The sequence below is a fragment of the Trachurus japonicus genome, chromosome 16, assembly GCF_045865225.1.
Source record: "Trachurus japonicus isolate A0001 chromosome 16, Traja_1.0".
Taxonomy (NCBI): Eukaryota; Metazoa; Chordata; class Actinopteri; order Carangiformes; family Carangidae; genus Trachurus; species Trachurus japonicus.
Genome location: NC_140922.1, coordinates 6,139,148 through 6,162,147, shown reverse-complemented (window position 1 = coordinate 6,162,147; position 23,000 = coordinate 6,139,148). Strand labels below are relative to the sequence as shown.

Genomic DNA, 23,000 nt, shown 5'->3' with positions numbered 1-23,000 from the left:
GTGGATCGATATATTTGACTAAAAAACAACACCGCACGTCGGTGTCTGGAATACAGAGGACTGCTGGCACATTTGCGAAAATGAAATTTTGCTTTGGCGGCGCCACCTGATCGATGCCAATGCCTCTGAGTTCTCTGCACTCCAGTGTCACAAAATGAAGATCAGCCAGCCAGGAGAGCAAATCAATACTGAATTATGTCATGCTATTTTTGTGAGCCATTATATATGGTCCTTATTTACCCCAGCGGAGGAGGTGTTGCTGGCTGGCGCCACAGACCTGCCCGGAGTTATGTTGTCATGGAGTTCACTTCTGCCAAAGGTTAAAAAAGAATACATGTGCGATTGAAGCAGCAGGTATGTTCCTTTTAAGACCTGCACAGACAGAAGTTCAGACATCCCTTACTTTAGACATACTGTATTTCTCCAGAAGCTCTGCGAGATTCTTCTGTTTATTCAAGCTGAGGTATTGAATTGGTTCCTGGGGGATTTGAGGTTTATTTCACAGTTGCACTGACAGAAGCTAAATGCCTGAAATGTATGTAAATGTATGCACTGTGGGGAGTTTTTTTTCCTTTAGTATTTCAGTGTTTGTGAGCATCCAATCCATTAACCTTTGAAATGGCTTTGAGGCGCATTTCTACTTGTTGTAATACTCCCCTCTTACAGTCGACTGACTCCAACTATGAAATTTGCAGCACTTTTCGTGAAACTGGCTGCATGTTTTGAATGTATCTGTGGAGTAATGAACAGGAGCAGGTGGAAGATGAATGGAGCTCTTGCAGTCAGGTGAAGCCGGGAGGATTTGTTCTGACTATATGTGACAATATCATATGAAAAACAAAAAGCCTTTTTCTTTACAGTTTTGAGCAAATGTGGTTGTAATGATGGTATTTTAAGGTCAAATTCAAATCTGCCAACCACAATGTCTGACTAATAAAGAGTTAGGAGAAACATTTGACACCCCAGAGAATTGTTTAAACAGACAGTGAGATGAATCAGCCTGCTAATGCACTGGTCACACTGTACACTCATTGTACTAATGAGCCAAAACAGACACCACCCTATGACTCTATGTTTTTAGACTCTAAACCACCAAGTCCAATGTTTTTTGTTTTTTTTACACTCTGAAGACACTGCATCCTGCCCAGCTGCCTTTTCTCTCCCAGCTGCAGTGGCAGTCGGTTGAACAAATTAGCCCATATGTCCTTTTCTTGGGCCACATCTTCCTTCTCTTCATGAGATGTTGCCAGGCCACATGGGATATATACGGTCCCTTCTATGGTTGTCCCAGGGGTCTGCTTTCACATGGACATGGCTGGAGGACCCTCTACAGGGAGCTATCCTGATCACACGCTGGATCCTCCTCACATGGCTCCGTCCAGTGTAATGCTGCGTTCATTACAACTTGGAGGTCAGAATTCCCAGCTCAGAAATTTCCGACTTCCGACATCATTGCCATTCACGCTGCAGGAACTCGGAAGAAAAAAAAAAACATGGATACCTGAAGGAAGTTTGGCGTATTGTGGCTCATAGCTGAATAGGAAAAATAAATGCAGCAGTAAATTATGTTTATTTTGGAGGAGAGGAGACGCTGCAGATGAGTGCACATATAATGTTATAGCCTTGATAACAGTTGAACGTTATTTCCGTCACATACGAGGAACACAATTTCACACCATACAATAATCACAGCTTAATATAAATGTATTTCATATAGGCTACTGCAATAATAAACAAAAATATGCATTAAAACCTCAACAAATAACTTAAAATGTCTCAATCCTAACCGTTTAAGACGAGGGCCACCATGTTTTGATGTTGTCGTGACGTCAAGTCGGAAAGTCGGAGCTCTGATATGATACCTGAGTTTCCCACCTGTAATTTCCGAGTTTGACGCCGTTCAATTCATTTTTTACAACTCGGAGCTCGTTTTTTTCCGACTTCCGAGTTGTCTTGAACGCAGCATAACACCACCCCACCCCTTCTTTCAGACTTTTGCACCAAAAGCACGAGTTTGACATGGTGTATGGCTTTTGTTTCCAAGGAGAGAGATCACGCCACTATGAACCCACAATGACCTCCACTCTCACAACATATTCATTTGGATTTTAGCATTAGCAGGACATGGAGGTTTTGGTGGTGAGGGATGGAGAGTTCATTTTGTGTGTTATATCACTCTAGTCTCAACAATTGTTACCAGAGTGAAACTCTCATGTGGCAGAAAAACTGAGAGCAAATGTAAGAGTGTAAACAATGGCAGAATCAAAGTCGTACTGTGATTGTTTAAATTTCTCTGTGGTTCTGGGTTCACCGCTTAGTGAAAACTATTTGCTCTTGCTTCATTCGCTGTCTTTAAGCAAGAATTGGGACATTACATCAAAAGCTTTGCCACGAAAACCGGCTCCTTCTTCATCACAACAGCTGAGTGCAGAGTCTGCATTCCTGCCTGTCAGTGTCACACTCCATCTTACCTTCAATCGTCAAACACCCCGAGGTAGCTGAACCCAAAGACAGTGACTGACTGTTGAGATACTGTTTCCCAACACCACGAAGAAGGTTGTCAAGGAATCCAACACTGAAGGTTCCACATTCATTTGAAGTAAATTAGGTCTTTGTATTTTAAATGATTAACTGGATTATAGTGATGTGGTAAATGAAACCACATTCAGCTGCTGTGACGTTTCTCTTTTCACTCTTTCTTTCTTGAATGCCATTTGCTGACGGCCCCGACAGAGCTTGTCCATCTATGACCAGATGACCTTAAGCAAGGGCGCCTATTGATTAGCAACAGAGGATCGAGCGTTGGTGGTGCAGTGTGGCGCACCTATGATGAAATGACCTCTACCTGTGTGTGTGTGTGTGTGTGTGTGTGTGTGTGTGTGTGTGTGTATTCCAGTAAATGCTGCAGATGCCCATAGACTCATCTAAAGAAGAACATCTGGCAAGAAAAGGCCATTATTCTGGGCTGTTACACTCAAAGCCATGACTGGAACATTTATTTAAAGTCTGTGGACTCAGCTCAGAAAGGGAGAACAGTGACTTCACTTATTAGTTGTGCGTAATTTATGTTCTGTGTAATTTGAGTTGAGGCTGAATGAGACTAAAGGCAAAAGCCAGAAAATCCACCCAGTTCTTCCAGCCCTTATATTCTAAACACTGTCATTCGGAGACTTAGCAAAAGCACAGACATCAGAATACAAAAAAAAAAAAAAGGCAACACGACTTCTGGTTCAACGACAGTTGAACCAGAAAACTGGGTGAATTAAGATTTCATGTGCGGGGATTGTGTTAGCACAGGTCAGCTGTACATACCAAACATGAAATCATTATTCTCCTATATTCCTCTTCCCATGTATTTCATTGGAGGTGTTGATCCATAAGAAAATACTGTATATTTGTGGTGTTAAGAATAAAATGTAATTTCAATGTTGTTTTAGATTTCCTCCCTGGAGCTCCGGCAACAACAGGTCAGGCTGACTGTGTTATTTATTTCAAGATAAATAAATCACACGAATAAATCAGATACATTGTCAATAAGTAAATAAATACTGGGCCTACTTATAAGTTATGAAAACGAAAAAGGTGAATATGAGACAAGAACTGGTAGATTTAAGATAAACAATCAAAGAAGTCTTGTTAGACATGAAAAGAAATAATCGATCTGAGTGAGTTATGCAAACAGTCTGTTGGTACTTAAAACTTAAAAGCACGTCTCCCCATTTCTTTGAAGATTCTAGGCAAAACAAAATAAAAAGCTGTTGAGTGTTTCTAAATTATTGTGATGAAGTGAAAGGAACTTGTAGCTGTTTTAACTAAAAAACAAAACAGAAAAACAACAACAAAGAGTTGAAAGAATGAATTCAAAGCAGATTGAAAGGAAATCACAAAAAGAAGGCAAATCTTGCGAGGCTGGATAGTTGTTCCAGGGGGGCGGGGCTTGTTAAATGGCTGGGAGCAGAGCGATAGATATAACAGAGTGGCGACACTCCCATAGGACTCCGTTGTAAAAAATGGCGGGCCGACTTCCGGGTTATGGAGCCCTCAATAGTTCCAAACATTCCTCCCGCGGCGCTGGACCACGTCTGTTTATATGGCTGCACAGCAAGAAACTACTGAGCTACGTTGACGAAATACCGACCAATTTTAAGTTATAAAGTGGTAATAATCTTTCCCAAGTACAGTAACCATGTTGACTTAACAAAATTAAAATTATTAGACTGATCGGTTCATTGAAAAACATTTATTTATTTACGTAACTGTGGTGATTTCAGTCCGTAGCCCAGAAGCAGCCCTGCTCACTTTTCATTCAAACAAACTAATGCCACTGCCACAGTTGTTAAATTTCATCAATGAGACCAACATTAATCTCTTCAAAATAATTTAACAAGCCAGCGGTAAACCTCTAAAAGCATGCGGATACGTTACTTGGCTCGTTTTCTCCGACGGGAGGACGGACGGTCGGCCCCGGCAGATCAGCTCAGTAGAGCGGCTGCTGCTGCTGTGACAGCCGCCTCCCCTCGTCCCCGGTCGGGGCTCACACAGACTCTGCACTTCTCCCAGAACAAACATCGGTGCAAGTTCCTAACAAACGTTATGAACTGACCACAGACTCCGGATTAAACGGTGACTTTCTTGCATGAACAAAATATTAAAACTGTGACGTGTTGACAGCGCTAAAGCCAGGTTTTGGCAGCTTTACTGCTGTGGCTCGGTTGCCGCAAAATGGCGATATCGATGCTAATTTCTGTTAGCCCGTCTATGAGGTTTTGCATTATACGTTAGCATTAAGCTAGCGGGTTTTATATTTAGTTGTGATACTGGCTGTGTGTGTGTTTTGAACGTTGTTTCAAACTGTGTGGGTTTGATTGAACATCTTTTATGCTTAAATATATATATTCCCGCTTAATATATTGCTTTACTCCTCTTCTTATGCCATTTTTACTGTAGGCAGGCTAATCTTCACTTTAGAGTGACAAATAAAACCTTGAAGCAAGAAGATTTTGCCTTTTGTTTGAAAACTGACATTGATGTACATACAGTAATTCATAACAGTTGTAAATATACCTTTGTACGGTTTATTTTTTAATATTTACCGTCCAAAAGCAAGCTCAGTGCTGTCTGTCCCATAGCAGAACATGACAGCGGCAGCCTCGTTTGGAACTATTGGGAGCTACATGAACCACGTGACCGCGCTGGCGGCGACATCAAAGGCTGTCGCCACTCTGTTATATCTATCGCTCTGGCTGGGAGCTATGACTGCTTTTTTGTGACATCACAAAGTCGCAGAAGCCCTGACGGCTGGTTTTAATGCTCAGTGTCTGAACAATAGGCTGTGTGGACTTTCTCTGTGAACTGAGGCTTTGATATTTTCAGTGTTAATATGGAACTAGGAACTTGGTTCAGAATCAAAACAGACATGGAAATCTCTCTTCATACAAAATGGGACCTTTAAATGCATTTTCACATTACAGATGTTCAACTAAATTGATATGACAGCCATCACTGACCTAAGTGTAACGTTACATTACCATGTTCCATCAAGCCCAGGCCATTACCACAAGAACAATAATTAATCTGTGAACTGTTTATGATGCGTCTGACCTTGTCGCTTCTGATGAATAATGTTTGTGCCACGAGCCGAGCAGCGGTGACCTCCCCGCAATTAACCACCACCTACTCCCGGTCCACTCCGTTGTGCCAAGCATCAAAACAACCTGAAATCACAGCGATTAACTCACTTGATGTCGCCACGCTCACCAGCCACCAAAAGGCTGCCATCACACCTGCTTCTCTGGGCAGCTTTTCAACGGCACGGCCGCCAGAGTGAGTGGGGGTCCGGAGAGGAGAGGGGCAGGTAAAAGTTGCATGAGAGTTCCCACCACAGGGGAAACTGAAACAAAAAAGCACTCTCAGAGGCGGTAATCAAGATTCTGTGGTCTCGGTGAAGAAATCTTTTTTTGGTGCCAAGTTTTTCGCTGTGGTGTTTTATTATCAGAGTCCCACAGATTGCTTTTTGTTTAGGTTTTCTGTCCTGCATTTATCAACAGCAGGGAAACCTAATCTGCATCAATTTCTCTCTAGAGATCTTGTTTCTCTGGCAAAGACGAAGGCAAAATTGACCCACTGTTTGGAACAGCAAATACAACAGCATCTCAATGACTGTTCTATCTTACATTGTTGTGTAACATCAACTGGGGAGAGTAATTGACACATTCTTATTGGGAAACGCCGCCTGGAGCTTTATTATTGAGGAACACTCCAAGACTTTGGCAATCTGCTTGTTTGCTCTGATACCTGGAGCGTGAAGATCGATATCAATTTCATCTTTGTGAATTCAGTGGAGAGATTGGTCCATGATTTGTTTGGCCTGACGAAGCACAGACTGGAAAGAGGGGAAACAGTTAGCTTCCAAGAGAGGAAACACACACCATCCAGCAGATCCAATACTAAGCATGAAATTTTATCCTTCACCTGCAAAACATTTCTTTGACTTCTTGCCCTTCTGTTACCTCAAGGTCAGCTTTCAACTACAGCTCATGGTCATTATCGCTTGGTTTGTTTTGTGAAATGTATTTGGTCACACTAAATTTGGGTCTAAAGCAAAACTGTAGTAGCAATACTCATTAGTAGCCTATCTCCTCAAAAAAAGCTACATACAGATTCAGCCCAACTAGCCATTTTACCCTGATTCCAGTCTTTTTGTTAAAGGGGAACTAAACCCCTCAGTTTTGGATGACGTGCTCTAAGCTTGAAATTCAAAAAATGCCTTGATTATGGGCGGGACTCCAGGAGCACTCTCCGATCCCCCCTCCCCCTGCGCCCCATTCACACCCGCGAAATCACACAAAAGAGAAAAAAAAGTAATAAACACACATCGACACTTCTGCTAGCGCTAACAAGCTACTAACGAGCTACTCTAACAGCACTAGTAGCGTGGACACTACTAGGAGAGGACGCCAGAGCCGTGACACAGCATCTACAGCTGATCCGCCGGCTCGTTAACTCGTTAACGGCTCGTTAGCGCCGGCCGCACTAACGATTCCCATTCAGGCAGCTGTTAGCAGCTGTTAGCCGCAGCAGAGCAGCTAGAGTGCCTAGCAACCGTTAGCGGCAGGCAGCAGCCGGTGCTGATTGGTCGGGGAGCTCGTGGCCGGTGACAAAAGCTGCCTCCAAAACGTCATCTGCCTCCATCTCAGCCAATAGAAAAATTCGATTGTAATAGCCGTGTTTCAACCCATAGAGGGCAGTCACTCTACATTTTTACTACAAAATACACCAAATTGAAATATTTTGACTAAAATGTCAAAAGTTGGACCAGAATCAACTGACAACACTACCTTAGACCCAAATATATTTGTTTTCAGCAGAAAAAAGTGGTTTAGGGGTTTAGTTGCTCTTTAAGCTACGCTAATCACCTGCTGGTTCTTAGCCAACACTTATTGAAATATATGAAAGTTATATCACCTCTATTAATACCCCTGTCTAGCTCTCACCATTTACTCCAAAAGGTGACTTTCTTGTTTGCTCCTAAGTGCTAACCATGTAATTACCGCAGTGAAATCATTTCATATTCCTGTTGCTATGGTATCTGAGCTCAGTAAGACCTCTGCTATGTTGCGTGGAGGAATGACAGGGCAATTTTCCTGTGCCTATAGTACAGTCATACAGTCAGTTGGCAAGAACATGTCACTTTGATACTGTGGCTAGCTAGCAAGTTTAGCAAGTGCACTGCTCCCAAGACACTCATAGCAATTTTCGATCAAATGACAAGTCACCAGTGTATTTATACAGAGAATATGCTGTCAAGCCACTAAAGCTCCATAAATACAGGAATTAATACTGCATACCTTGAAAAATCCCAGCTATTTTCAAGCCACTTAAATGCTAACTACTTGATAACAGCTGTCAGTGCTTGAACTCCTATAAAGGCTACATCCACACCACTAAAACGTAGTAAATATATATTTCTTCCCGTTTTACGTAGTTTGAAAACACCCTTTGGAAACTATGATGTAGACATCCATGGTCACTCCCTGATTGGTCCATGATCTGCCTACACCTGATCCATGTTGCTTTGACCTCTGTAACCGACCTTGCTGGTTTTGCAAGAAGCGGTTGAGGAATTGATTCTGCATTTTAACAGCACAGCTGATGTATATTTGTAGTATTTTCTTCCAACCAATCAACTGCGGAGTACACAATGCTTCCTGTTTATACCGGCTCACTATGCTGTGTCAGTTATTTGTTTTCAGGTCTCTCTCTTTCTGGAGATATTTGGCTAAGCAGAAGTACTGGGAGTTTAGTCTGAAATGTATTTTCCAACATGTAATAGAGTTTAAGGGCTATAAAAGTCAAAGCTGATACCTGTTAAATCCCTGAATGTGGACTAATGATGTTAATGTTAGAAATGCGAGTAATAATAAGCAAGGACAAGAAGAGTTCTACCTTAATCAGTCTACTTGTTACAGAGCCTGGTTGGTAAGGCCATCCCATGTTAAGTCATGCATGTATTTGCCCTTGTGTTGGGGGTGAAACCATCTACCACTGTGTCATTAAAGAGCCATTTTCTGTTGGAAGGGCAGGTGATTAAGGTGTATTTTGGCTGGCCTAGGACGCCTGCACTCTGGGAAGCCTCCAGTAATCCATATCCCCAGTCACTGTGACCTAACTGGCTCTGCAAGGCCCAGTTAAGAACTCAATCCCCTCTCATTAATGGAGGTAATGACTGTGATCAATCTAAAGTTGGTATGGGCGAGCGGGGGCCCGACAGCAGAGTAGGAGGAGAGAGACAAAGAAAGAGATAGAGGGATTGAGGCCAGGTAAAAAAAAAGAGAATGGTACAAAACAAGAACAAAAGAGGAGAGATCTGCAAGAGAAAGAAAGTGAAAAGTTAAATGAAAGTGAAACTGGAAAAGTAAGCAAACACTGAGCCATAAAAAAGAGGAAAATCAAGTGTGTGAAAGAAAGAGAGGGAGGGAGAGAGAGAGAAAGTGGAGGGGGGAGGGGACGTGAGAAGGTGAGAGGAACGAGATAACATTAAAAGAGAGTAATCGAGTATGGAACACAATTATAGCCAGAGAAATTGAGAGGGTGGGAGTGGTGAAGGCAACAAAGACGAAGAGAGCCGAGAGGACGGGAGATCAGGACAGGTGCTGCAACCCTTCGAGACAGGACACCACTTCTTTTCTTCCCTCCATTTGTACCTCAGCCTCTCCCAACTCCCCCCCCCCCCCAAACCCCCCTGAGATTTGCTTTGGCGATAGAGGAGAGACGGCCCTCTGAAATCCTTCCACTCTACTTAGGCTTTCAGGCAATCACAGAGCTCCCCGGAGATCTGATTACCTTTCTCAGTGAAGCTGGATTAAGCTCTTTAATTAAAATGATTGGGCCTTATTATATGCTGTCACAACTTAAAGGACAGAAATCCCTCATGGCTCTTGAGCTCTGTCAAATTTCATTCGACATTTATGATTTTCCCTCCCCCTTCTCCTTCTCGTCAGTATTCAAAGTGGGTAAATGAGAAGCGTCACGGTTGACTATTCCTGGAATAAAAGATTGATAAGGTGAAAAATTTGCATTCACAAATAAGCGTGCATCAACGCTTGCAATCATCTTTTTTGTTGAAAGGGGGGAGGGGGTTAAAAAAAAAGGGGGGGACATTATCTCAGATATTTAACAGCAGCGGGAGTCATTGATTTGAATTCACACTGATTTATCTCTCTTCAATTTCATCCGAGAGCAAATGGTCCGCGCCTAATTTCTGTTGGGGAAGTTTCTGCGGTAACACATCACCATACAAAATCCCCACAAATGAGAACATTTGCGGCGCTGTGCAGGTACGGAGCCAATCTAATCACACACTCATCAGGTTTTGTTGCTGTCTCTCTGACGTCGGTCCGTTAGGGCTTTTTTCCAACCCAGTGCTTACGTACGGAGACTTAGACACATGGGCAGTTTTCTGGATGGGGGTAGGGGAGGGGAGGAGGGTTGGGGGAGGGCATCAGCTGCCGACGGGGACTTGAGAAAGGAGAGTGCGGATGGAAAAAGCCTGAGCTAGCCTCCTGCCTCCCAGCAGCCTGCTCCATTGTACAGCTGCTGTCAGTGCTGGCATGGCTCCCCTGACAATCTGCTCTTTAATAGCTAATATCAGGGTACATTTCCTCAGGCACTGGACTGGAACTGAGAGATGGCGGGCTGTGCTCTGGGCATTTCTCTCTCTCTCCTTCTTTGCCTTTCTCGCTCTACCTCCACTCTTTCCCTGGCGCTGGGTATGAGGACACACAAACACAAACACACACACACACACACATGCTAGAAAACTTGACAGGCGGCCGCTGAGTCACCCTGCTAATCTATACTATCTCCCCGTGTCCAGCTGTTCATCCATCTCAGGACACACACACAAAGTTCAATGATGAAGTAAAGAATGCGGATGATAAATTCTCCACGATGCGTTCATGTTCTTTGCATTTAGTCCATTCACATTAGTGAGTTTTGTTTTCATCATACTGGGAAAGAAATGTTCAGTGTTTTCATGTTCTCACTTTACATAGCTTGTTTTCAGTTTAGACTGGAGAATATTTTGTCTGCACAACAGATAATTTACAGTGAATATTAATTTTGTACTATAAAAAATGTAATGTCAAAATGTACTGTTTAGTAATTGAACTTTAAATGTCTTCTAAATTCCACTGGTTTCCACTGGAGTCGATTTATAGCTTCTGAGTACTGCTGCATGTCAACAAAACAACTGATCTGCATGAGCTTTTGTCGAGGAAGAAAAATGGCTGGGATAAATAAAAAAGACCATATATCATGTCAAATAAATAACATTTTTGGTTAAAGGAAGAAGCTAATGATTTGCCTATTAGTTGAATACAAACCTGTACCAGCTTTGATTTGGATGTGCAGGAGTCTAAATAGTTGCTTTGTATTATTTAAATGCTAAATTAAATTGTATCTTATTAATTGTAAGTTAAGAGTTGGAATTAATGCAACCTGGTGTCTACTTCCTCCTGCTCTCATTTCTAAATCTTGTCATTTTTATTTCATAAAACCTTTCAAAAAATTGCTCAACATTGTCTTAAAGAAGAAATTCTAAGCTTTCAAATTTGACATTAAATGAACACTGCACATTACTATACATTTATTATAATAACAGTTATGTCATCAATTAGACACACCAATCTCAGCTCTCTTGAAACATCTGGGAATTCCTGCTGATTTATCTTACCATGTATCCTCATATAAAGCCAACAAAAAATATAAAGAAATAGAATAAAATAATAATTAACTGCAGACCTGTCATTACAAAACAGCATTTAAATGGCACAACCAACAGGTACATTGCTACACCAAAATTAAGCAATCACGTCATATCGTGTCCAGCTGTGGGGATGTTGTGTTTTGGACGATAAAAAATGACCACAGACCAAACATGTTTCTCACTTTGGATTTTAGAGCAAAAAACAAACCCACTGAAACCTCTCTGCAAAAAGCAAGCAGAGCTCTGCCTCCCTGTTGTTGCTGCCTCCTCTCACTACGACCATTACTCTTCCCTGAACTCTGCTTTTCATTAGAGGAAGTTTGTTGCCACTGATACACCGTCAAATACTTCAGGCTTGCAGATAATGCAGCATTTACCCGCCTCGACAATTAATTCTTCTGACATCTGAGCACATTAATATTCATTACCCAGTGCCACTTGTGACAAACCGCCGCCCCCGCACGCTGTAGATATGATAGTGAGATGGTGTGGAAATGTGCTCCTGTATTTTTTTTTAAGGGCACTAAAATGATTAATGGCCATTTGTGTGTTTGGTTACGACAGCGTGTGGCTGAAGGTGTTTGAGTTCTCTGCCTGTGTACAATGTGTTTACAGTTTTTCCAAGGCCTGAGTGCATGTTTAATGTCAGGGCTGTGTTGAACCCTTTACAGATGGGTGTCGGAGTGAAGGTACAGTGGGAGGAGATGAGCGTCTGAGTGAATCCCACCTTTGCTTTTGTTTCGCCCGCTGGTTTTAAAGGAACTGCGTATGAAGAACACCACAAATGCCTCGAATTAAAGCTAAGCATCTGCACTTTAAATCTGTCACACCCACTTCACAACAGCTTCTCCGTGAAAGCACTTCAAATGTATTCCTCATTATGTCTCATTGCCTGAAAGTATCATAGATTGTTTGGTGCCTTGCAATGCGAGGCGATGTTCTGTGCATCTCCCCTCCTTACTCTGACATGTTTGGTGGAAACTCTGAGATCTCTTCTGGAGATTTGACTTGTTGCTGTGACACCGAGGAGTCATCTTTTTGATTTTGTGTGCAGAAGAACGGATACGACACACCAGACATGCGTCACTCACACATTACTGATGTGATGTGCCAACCTTGTTTTGACACATTTTTTTCCCCTGTAACATTAAAGTAAAATACAGCTGATTTGACTCCTGTCAGACAAATGAAACTCACATCTGTCAGTGACTGTTTTAAAACAACACAGTGAAAAATGTATATTTCAAAGTTAATATGAGCTTTAAGAGTTCTGTGTTCAACAAATCAAGTGGTTATCTTTCATGTACCGTTGCATTAAAACAACATCTTATCTATCTACAGTATCTCTATCTATCTATCTATCTATCTATCTATCTATCTATCTATCTATCTATCTATCTATCTATCTATCTATCTATCTATCTATCTATCTATCTATCTGACATTGTGAAACAATCCAAAATTGTTTCAAACCAGGGTCTTTATTTCATCTTGTTTCTTTTCACAGCAGAATTTTATTTCATTTCAGCCATTTTTTATGTCAAAATGTCCTCTTTTAAAGGTCGATTTTATTTCGCAACATAACTCTTCCTCTGTGATCAGATGTTATTTCATAAGGACGTATTTCATAATGACATTTGGAGCCAACAGCCAGTCACATTAACTGGCTCTGTTCTGTTTGTCTTGATTGGCAGATGGAGACTTTGCGATGACAAGTGGCAGAGTAAAATAAATGACATTTGGGGAAAATGATGCGGTAAAGTAAAATCTGACTTTGGAAAAAAAAAAAAGCAGGCCATTTGGAGAGTAAAACCGCTGGAGTGAAATAAAAAAAAAGGACCCATCAATAAATTCTGTTATTGTGAAAATAAGCAGGATGACATATTTATTCTATGATGTTTTATACTGTATATTCATGTAGTGATGAGAAGTTTGGGTTCGTTAGATACCACAGAAAATGTTGTCACTTACGACTAGCTTACAGAGGGATAGTATTAATTATTATTATCATCTTAAAAAAACAACAACTGACATTTATTAATAATATATTATCTTATCAAAGACCATGTCTTCTGGGACATAATTCGATTTTTCTTACAACCAACCATAAGTAACTTGAGTATCCCGATTGTAGAAAGTGAGTTTTCTATTTTTTTTTTAAATTGAGACTATTGTGTTGTCTTAATGAAAAGTGTGCATTCTAGAGACAACTGTCTTACAAGAGGCTGTCAGGACTTCTGTAACTTTGTGATGTCACAACAAAACAGTCACCACCCTCAGTTACATTCCCAACCGAGTTTACCTCTACAACAGGGCTAGCCAATCAGAAGAGAGGCTTCCTCTGATTGGTTCACTTTTCTCTAGTTGCAAGAGAAACTGGAGATATATCTCTTCCCGAATAACCAAACGTATAGGCTAGTAAAATGTCAGACCTTTACTAGAAATCATGCTCATTGTAAAAAAAAGAAAAAAAAAAGATTGTGAAGCTTCTTTCATTGAAAATCTGGCAGGTTAATTACTGAGCCTTGGGTACTCAAGGTTCCCACAGCACATGAACACCTCACAGGTCACATCCCTTGTGTAGTAAAAAGAGGAAGCAGAGTAAGAAAAATGTGAAAAGATTGTATTGAAACAACTAACGGCTCAGTAAGACGGATCTGAGACGTCACAGGAAACGTCATAAAGTTCTCAGTGCGTTGAATGTGTAGCTGTGTTCGCTTGGTCACCAACGTTTTAACAGCACATCAATCAGTTCTGTACCAGATACTCTGATTTCAGCCGAGTCCTGTCACATTTAAAACCAGCACAAAGTGTGATCGCTTGTGAAGGCGCAGGTTTAAATGTGCTATAGTGGTTCTTGTAGAAAAGCATCTTTTATTTCACAGCCCGTGTTCCCTGTGACCTGGACTCCTCTAAAGGCGGGAGCCAGAGGTTTCATTACATCACCTGAAAGCCGAGAGCCCTCTTACGGTAAATGTCGTCTAAACTGCAGAGTAGTTTAGTTCAGGGGGAAGCTTCAGAGCAGCTTGCTCCACTTAATGGTTTGACATTTGTATAGCAGCTTACCGACTCTGTGGGATGCCAGACAGGCTGCTGCCGAGTGCAAAGCTTTTAATATCAGGTAAAGAAAAACATATGAGCTGTGTTAGGTGAAGTGTTTCAATCTAAACACTTTTTAATGATGTTTTCTCGCCTCAAAAGAACTTTTGTTAGTATTTGTCATATTTATGAGCCAAGACCACCAAACCTGGACGTCTACTCTCAGACCCCTGGATGAAACCAGCTGTTTTGACCTCATTCAACCTGTGTGAACAGGTCAGGCTTTGGCGAAAAATAGGTCACAGTTCACATTGAGCTCCAGAAATGTGCTCCTGATTTCGATACTCGTGGAACATTGGAAGAAGACATGGGTAGAGGCAAAATTAATCCCAGAGTGCGACGGCTCAATGTGTTTCCAATTCCTTGAAAAAAAAAAAAAAAACTCGTATTGTTACAGTTAAAGGGGAAGACTTTCATGGGGCCAATTTCATGACATAATAACAGGCAGCTTCAGGAATATTACAGCAGAGGAGACAGAGAGGGCAGAAAGACGTCACTGTGCACACAACCAGTATGAAACACTGCAGATAAAACCGCTTTAAAATAATCGGCATCTGGTTCCTGTCAGGTCGCTGGAAGTTGTGGTTAGTTTTTGTTTACTTTTTTTTTTTTTTTGTTCAACATGTTTTTAACGGGAGGCTCTGCAGAGAGTAGGGATCTCTCTCGGCAGACACCTGGTCGAGATAACTGGATTTAAGCAGCCACCTGGCTACAACGTGATGGATATTAAGTTACACAGAGTCAGCATTCAACAATGTGCACCAGCACAAATGTAATTAAAATGGGATAATGCAAAGGCAAATTCAATATAGGAGGAATGAGGCTCGGAGCACATGGTTATATAAGTCGCGAGGCTTTTGGCTGCGGACGGACGACCCCGTGCAGCAACCACGTCAGCAGTGGAGGAGGTTTTAGAGCTGTGCGGCGCGGCCACACTGGCACCGCTGCCTCCGCCTCCTGGCTCTATCGCACGCCGCTTCTCTGATCTCGGGCCAAGGACTCGGCATCCTTTGCGTGTCTTTGTAATCTTGCCGCAGTGAATCACACAAATGGGGGGATAATGGCGCGCACTTTGCGACGGCCCCTCCTCAAAGACGTTCACAGAGCTGCATTTAGAAATTAAACCCCCCCCCCCCCGCCTTAAGCTCCCATACTTCCTGTTTCCACACACCTGGCCGGTCCACGCACACACAGTGGGCGTGATTGTTGTCGGAGGATTAAACTAATTGTTGGACACAGACTCTGCCTTGATTCGGACCAGAAGCGGCACTGTTTGCTTCAAGTTGTCAAGTGAGACAACGAGGAGCAGATTATAGAGTTTGGAGGTTTATCAAATGCACAAACATAATTATTATGAAGGTACAATAATAAAAGCCTACTATGAGACACTAGGAATACAGCTACATGTTATAATGTAATTACGATAATGTAATTTAGGACAGTTTCTACATATCTAATAACAACATGAATACATTTTATATGCACCAGGCAGTAAAAGTTGCTCTACAGTTACATGAATGAGATAAACTCTCATATAAATATATAGTGACAGAACTAAGTGCTAATTGAACCAACTTTAAAAAGGTGGGTTGAGTGTTTCTCTAAAGCAGGGGTGGGTGGCACATGATGGGAGGGTGGGAGTGGGAGTGAGGGTAGGGGTGGCCTTGAGATGGAGAAGCCTCTGTCATCCCTGATGCAGTTTTGGACAAATGCCGACCAGAGTTTATAGAAAATGTGATTAATGCTGCAGTGCGTTGCAGAACAAATCTTGGTTCCATCGCTAGAGCGCACTGCATTCAAGTGAATGAAGGAGCCACTTTTCTCTGTTGTCTGTCTGAGTCTGGCCCTGGATGGTCAGACAAGATGAGCACTTTGTCTGGAGGACTGAGGTCCAAACACAATGACCACGGGTCCTGCAAAGATCTCCTGACTCGTTTTCTCATATCAACTTATACATGACAATTGAAAAAAAAACCGAATTATTGCCTAAATCTGTCTATATATAACTGGACAACTAAAGTGCATTTAAACATGTTAGTCCAGTGTTTTTCAACCTTAGGGTCGGGACACCACGTGGGGTCGCCTGGAATTCAAATGGGGTCACCTGAAATGTCTAGTAATTGATTAAAAAAATTACTGATAAAAAAATATTTTTAACTGATTATTATTCTTTTTAAAATCTCAAACAACTGTATTCTATACTTTCACTTTCTCAAAATAAATCCAGTTCAAATAAAATGCAGCATAACAATATCTGAGCTGACACATCTTGATTGACGACCGCGATCACATGACTGCATGTGAGGGGGTCACCAGAAATTTGTGATGTCAAAATGGAGTCACGCATGTGTGCATGCTTCACAACAGTAGAGACGGCACAAAGTGTCAGTCCGAATTCGACCAAGACATGTGCCTGGCCTGATGCATCAGCACCAATTCAGTGCATTTTACAGTAAACGCACAGTGCAATCATCAAGAATATGTGTTTTATATCCACTTTATATAAATATATATGTAAAGGAAGCCTAAGTTATTTGTAGTATACATTTTATATTTTCAGCCCCATCTAGCTGGGACCAGCGTGTCCTGTTGGGCCAGGCGTTGAGAACTCTCAGTTTTTCACTAGGTGACAGAATAGGTCAACTGGAAAGGGGTCCGTATTAAACCTTCTGAAACCCACTAGTGTTGAGGAGGGGGACATGTTTCTGTCAACTGTTTGATTTTCCCTATTGCATGCAAACTGGGACATGGACAGAATTCTGATGAGACGCCCAACTCCAGCTATGAGCAGAGCTCCACTTAGCTGTGCATGTAAACGCACTGAATGTCAGACTATACTTTCACACAGATGTGATGTTAATGAATTTCCCTTTGGGGATCAATAAAGTAATTCACTCTTATTATTCTTCTAGGTGCAGTAGCAAACAACAGGCGCCTGCCAGATCCACTCTCACCTACAGAATCATCATCAACCCGTCTGCTTATGCACTGCAAATCCTCTCTCTCAATTCACACATCACCACCATCAGACATTACACCTACTTTGTACGAGGAAGCTGGCTGGCTAAGGTGCGTTCGGCGTCCTGTCCGACTGATTCAGACATTTGCGTTCTCACATACAGCTCCCCCTGGGTAATGTCCTGATAAGTTCAGGGTTGCGGTGCATGTGTGAAAGCTCCATGTGAGTGCTGAGCCGGCAGCCAGCCATCGGCAGAGCAGCCAGCACACGGTTGATATAATCAACACAGAGTCCATCCAACTCCTAAAGTGATTGCATGCTGTGTGCAGCAAGTTTAACATGCCAAATGGTTGGATTTTCAGCTCCAAGCTTCACTCTCCACAGGAAAGCAGCAGCTACTTGACAAGGGAAAAAAACAAAGACCGTGTGTGTTGAGGAATGTGGAGCAAGCAGGAACACAAACCTTTCCTGTCGGTGCCATTGGGGACCTGTGAGGTGATGATACCCTTGGCGATCTCCTGGTTGGTGGTTTCCTTGGTGACCACTGAGCCTTTGAGCTTACTTTTCGGAGCATCCAGGGCTTTCAGCTTCTTGGCATGTTTGGTCCCCTTGTAGTGGGCCAAGGCCTGGCTCTGTGAGGAGAACAAATAACAGGCTCGATTTAACCCTGGAAAGGCGGAACAGTGGGCAAGGATGAAATGAAATATGAAAACTAAAGGAACACAGAGAGAGTCAATGAAGCAGACTAAACACAATTATTCAGGGGGGCAGTTGATTCGTCTTGCTGCCCAGCAAAAATGGTTATTATTTGATTCTGTTTCTGCCCATTTTTATTCAAAAAAAAAAAAATCCTGCCCCTTTAAACTGACACCCAGGTGATGTTATTGAAGTCCTAGTAAAAGCATCATTTTACAAAAACGCAACATAAAAAGGACTTGACGTCAGATCATGTAAAAAGTGCAGAGTTTTGCCAAATCAGTCTGTCATTGTTCCGCCACCTGAAAAACCTGCTGAGATTTGATTCAAGCGGTGATGAAATGACCATTGGTTTGAATATGAAGCTCTTTTCTTTAATTAAAAATTCCTGGATCCTGCCTGATTGAGAAATTCGTGTGACCCCCCACTGATGTTTAATTTATGTAGCGGGCTGCTGCTTTAAAGTCGGGACACGTATTAGTGTCACCAAGATTCACCTTCACAATAGATTCATCCAGGCACGGCCAGGAAGTGGGACATATGCAAAGACTTTGAGCTGTCCTTGTTTACCTCTGCACACCTCCCTGCACACTTTGCCTGTGGCAAGAGCGAGGGTATCAGGAGGGATGCAACTGCGCCAAACCGCACATCCCCAGAAGACATCTTTATTTATGGGCCACAGAAGGGAATCTTCACTAAGGACTGCTGGGACAAAGAGACCATTCAAGGTAGAATCACTGCTTTACAAAAGAAGCAAAAACAATGTTCATGTTTCCCTTTGTTCCTTCTCCAGAAAGAATTCAAAATGTAAGAAAATAAACCCTCCCAATCTCGTAACAAAGGTCTTGTTGCATTTTGTTTTGGCTGCTTTTGCTGTAATTTATTTGATTGTGATTGTGAACCTTGGAGAGTGACTTGAGAGGGTGAACAAGAGCAGCTGACAAGTTAATAGGATGAGATGGAGAAAGGGGTCTCATTACAAGGGGGGAAGAAAGTTACCAGAAATACATAGTTTAATAATTTTCTTGGCAAAGGTTGTGAAATTGCTGAATTGGCCTTATTTAAATGTTTTCCCTCCATCCGAGGAAGCGTTTTTTTGGATGAGGCGTCGCTTTCTCAAATAGAGTACACATCTTTTCCTGGCACAAAAACCATCCATTTTAACCCACATTCATCACTCTGCAGGTACCAAAGACATAACTTATTTTTTTGTCATGAGACCAAGGTGATATGGATGGGTGTTTAATGCGACTACAGCAATAATTCATCTTTCATTAGAGCAATGAAGTGGAGGAATTGCCCGAACTCCAAGTCTGACACGGGGATGATTAAAACTGGGGAGGAAATCATTTGTTTTCCTTGCAGGTGCTCAGTGAGCAGGGGGGAAAAAAACATCAAAACGACTGAGCTCGCAGGATTGTTGCAGGATTTAGAGAGGCTGTCTGAAAACCGAAAGGTCACAGTTTGAATCCCAGTGTATCCATCAACAGGCGCGCACCCGTGAACAAGACGACCCCTTTGGGCGCCATAAGTAAAAACGGGAACAAGGGGCAGATAAATGGTGAAAGTGTGAAAGTGTAGCCCTGCTGTTACGCTGTGAAAAAAAGTGTTGTCTGATTTAGTTCTCAGTACAGATCCAACTAATTCTGGTTTATAGAAAGTAAACAAACTATTTCACAAGTCTAGAGCAGCTTTGCAACAGAGACTAAATGGTTTTGTCTTTTTAACTCATTATGTTGGAATTCATCCATTCATGTTGGAATGATATAATAATAAGTCATGACATTTCCTCAACACCTCATTAACGTCTTCATATAAACAGAGCTCCTACAGCAGAACAAGGTTCACACAGAGATACTGGATGTTCTCTTTCTTCTGCACCACTCGATTTCCTCTGTCGACAGTAGATTTCATGATGACACGTAACATATTGTGAAACGCTGAACAAAATAGTCCCTGAAGATGGTAAAAATAAAGATTTTCAAACCAACAAGCTTGCAGAGAAGAGAAAATGTCAATTCATGCAGCTCTAAGATAGCACAGATGTGATGAATTAATCATTATTTTTTTGCGAACAATGTTTAGTGGTTAGTTCCAAATAAACAGCTTTTTTCCAACTAGTTAATGGACTGAACCCCTTAATGGGTCAAGTAACGGCACATTTTTATTGTCAGTAACTGTAACGGTGTTATAACATGGGAAACTCATTACTGAAAAAAGTAGCACCGTTAGAAACGCCATTATTTTATAACGTCGTTATTCCCCTCACAGGTTTCTAGAGATCCGTCTGTTAACAAAAGGTCACCACATGGTTAGGGGGCATCAGCTGGGAGAGCTTGTCCTGCAGCACAGTCTGCATCACTCATGACTGAGCTCAAGGTGTGTGTGTGTGTGTGTGTGTGTGTGTGTGTGGGGAGGGTGTGAAGTGTAGGGTCATGGAGGGGACGACATCATCTCCAGACTGGCTGGTTCTGTAGGTGACCTACAGGCTGAGCAGGAGTAGGTCGGTGATGGCTTTGAGGTACGACAGCACTGCTCTCTTTTTTTTGGTTTAGTTTTGAGGGGGGGGGCAGGATATGATGACAGAGGATTTGAGCACATGCTGTGTCTCTAGTGAGGTGTCAAAGATGTCATGGTGCTGCGGGGTGGATGCAGAGCCAGGTCAGGGCCACTCTGTGGGGCTTTTCTTTTGAAAAGCCTGTTAACGTCCCTCTCCGGGGTGGAGAGTGTCGTCACTGTGGTAGGGCAGCAGGAAGGGGCCGAGGAGGGTGGGGGGAGGCTGAAGCTGGTGGATACAGTCACGGGGGATGGGGTAGTAATGATATTTTCATGTTGTACCTCATGTTCAACTTTAAATATGACATGTAGGGAGCTGGTCTGAGTCCTCAAAGGAGGAGGAGGAGGGGGGGGGGACAAGATAAATGTGAACTGTTCAGCTAAACTGAACGAAGGCTTTGTCCAGAAATCTGGAAATCCTCAGCAAAAAAAATCTGAAAAATCACATGTTTGGAAATTGAGTTACAACATCAAACTGGCGACTGTCTGTGAGATGGAGGAGGAGGTAGGGGGAAGTGAAGTGGAAATTTTAGGTATCAAGATGAGGGAGGTGGGTTCAGGTTCAGGAACATGCTGTTCTGACTTTATAATTCAATTAACTAGATGTGATTTAAATAAGACTGACCAATTTCTTCCATAAACAACGGTCCCGTTCCTGGTGGTCAGACTCGGTGAGAACGGGCCAGAGGCTGAACACAGAGGAAAGTTTACAAGTGTCAGAGTTCTTTATGTCCACGCTGAGTGAATCCGGCTCTCACGAGGCTCCAACAACTGTTCATTAATTTAATACTGAAAGAAAATTATCTCCAAAGCCCAACATTGATGTAATGGAGCTTCAATCATTTTATTTGTGGAATGGTTTGTTCAGTTCTTTTCCTTTGTGGATTTAAGCTGTTTCTTATTTTTATATTATTATCATTTGTAGGGCTGGAGCCACTTTTATTTGTAATACTGAGTTTATGCACCGTTTTTAGCCAGTCATAAATCTTTATGACCCAGATTCACAGAGTATGTACCAAGCTGTGTTGGCACCAGTATCACAGGGAAGCACGTTGTGGAAGAACAGTGTTAGAGGGAAACAGAGGATAGAAATTAAAGTCAATAGTGGAGTAGATTTTAGGAGGCTATTCGCCTTATAATGAGCAGGAGATCCTCCACATTGTTTGCACATCATCACTCCTATACATATGCGCATTCCTGTGGATACATAACGACCAAAGCTAACAATCAGGTCACATCAAAGAGCCACAGGTCATTGTTTTCAACCCACAACACCCGGTGTGGGAGCCTGTGTGTCTGCAGGGCCGTGAGATCAGGTGTCACAGGAAACAGCCACACCTCAGGCTGATTCATTGTCTGAGTCCAATGTGCTGCGACTGGAGTCTCAACCAAATGGAAATGAACACATTCTTGAGATGCATCTTCCTCTGGCACCGGGCTGCAGCCACTACCTGGTCATTTCTCTGTATTTATATTTCCCCTTTAGAAATTTAGAAATTAATGATACCTGAATATCTATATCTATATCTATATACATACATATATATATATATATATATATATATATATATATATATATATATATATATACACACATATATACAGATGTATATGTATATACACACATATACACGTTTTGTTTCAGAACTGAAATTCCTCAGAATTCCTCATTCAATAAACAATGTTCAATACAAATTAAAAAGAATTTCTTTTCAGCCATTAGAACTGCATCAAAATACAAAATATTCCAGTATTCCTTATAGACACCATTATACTTTTACTTCTTGACTGTTATTTTTCCTATATTTGAATATCTGACTTGTACAGGCTGTTTCATTATTTGCTCAGTATCTGTATACTATACTGTAGACTGGTGTATCTGATATCTTCCCACCTGATCCTATCTTTTTACAAGTAACAGTCCAGCGCTATGGACTTATGCGAACCAAGAGAAATGTCTTAACATTATTATTAAATTGTTAAATGGGATGCATCACTGCATAAGAAGTGGTTTTATGATTTAGTGGAAATAGTTTTTAACATAATAAACAGCTTCTCAGAACCTGAGAGTTGTGTCTCTCCAAAGAGACTTCAGATAAATGTGGAGGAGGAGGAGGAGGAGGAGGAGGTTGAGTCCTACGATGATTAATGGAATAACAACAAAGATGAAACTAAGCTTTGCAGCACATATTCATATTCGTTTTAGGCTTCTTGTTTTTTGTAAACATTCAATTGAAACAATGTGAGCGCTTTAGAGTGGAGAGACGTCTCTTTGGTGAAAAAAACCAAACACCTGAGACTGGATGAAATGGAGGTTAGTACAGACATGACACAGTATTTGTAAAGAATAAGTTGTTAGGAACCACTGATTTAACCTTTAATTACTGCATTATATGTTACAACATCATTGCATATTTTCTGCAA

At 41.8% G+C, this 23,000-nt stretch overlaps 1 protein-coding gene across 1 annotated transcript in view; it reads right to left on the bottom strand.

Annotated features, from left to right (window-relative positions):
- Positions 1 to 23,000, bottom strand: part of znf385d (zinc finger protein 385D) — a 101,604-nt gene that overhangs the window by 27,037 nt on the left and 51,567 nt on the right. The window contains exon 4 of the mRNA XM_085803545.1: positions 17,788 to 17,956. Within this exon, the coding sequence (XP_085659671.1) occupies positions 17,788 to 17,956 (169 nt within the window). The remainder of the gene's footprint in view (positions 1 to 17,787; positions 17,957 to 23,000) is intronic.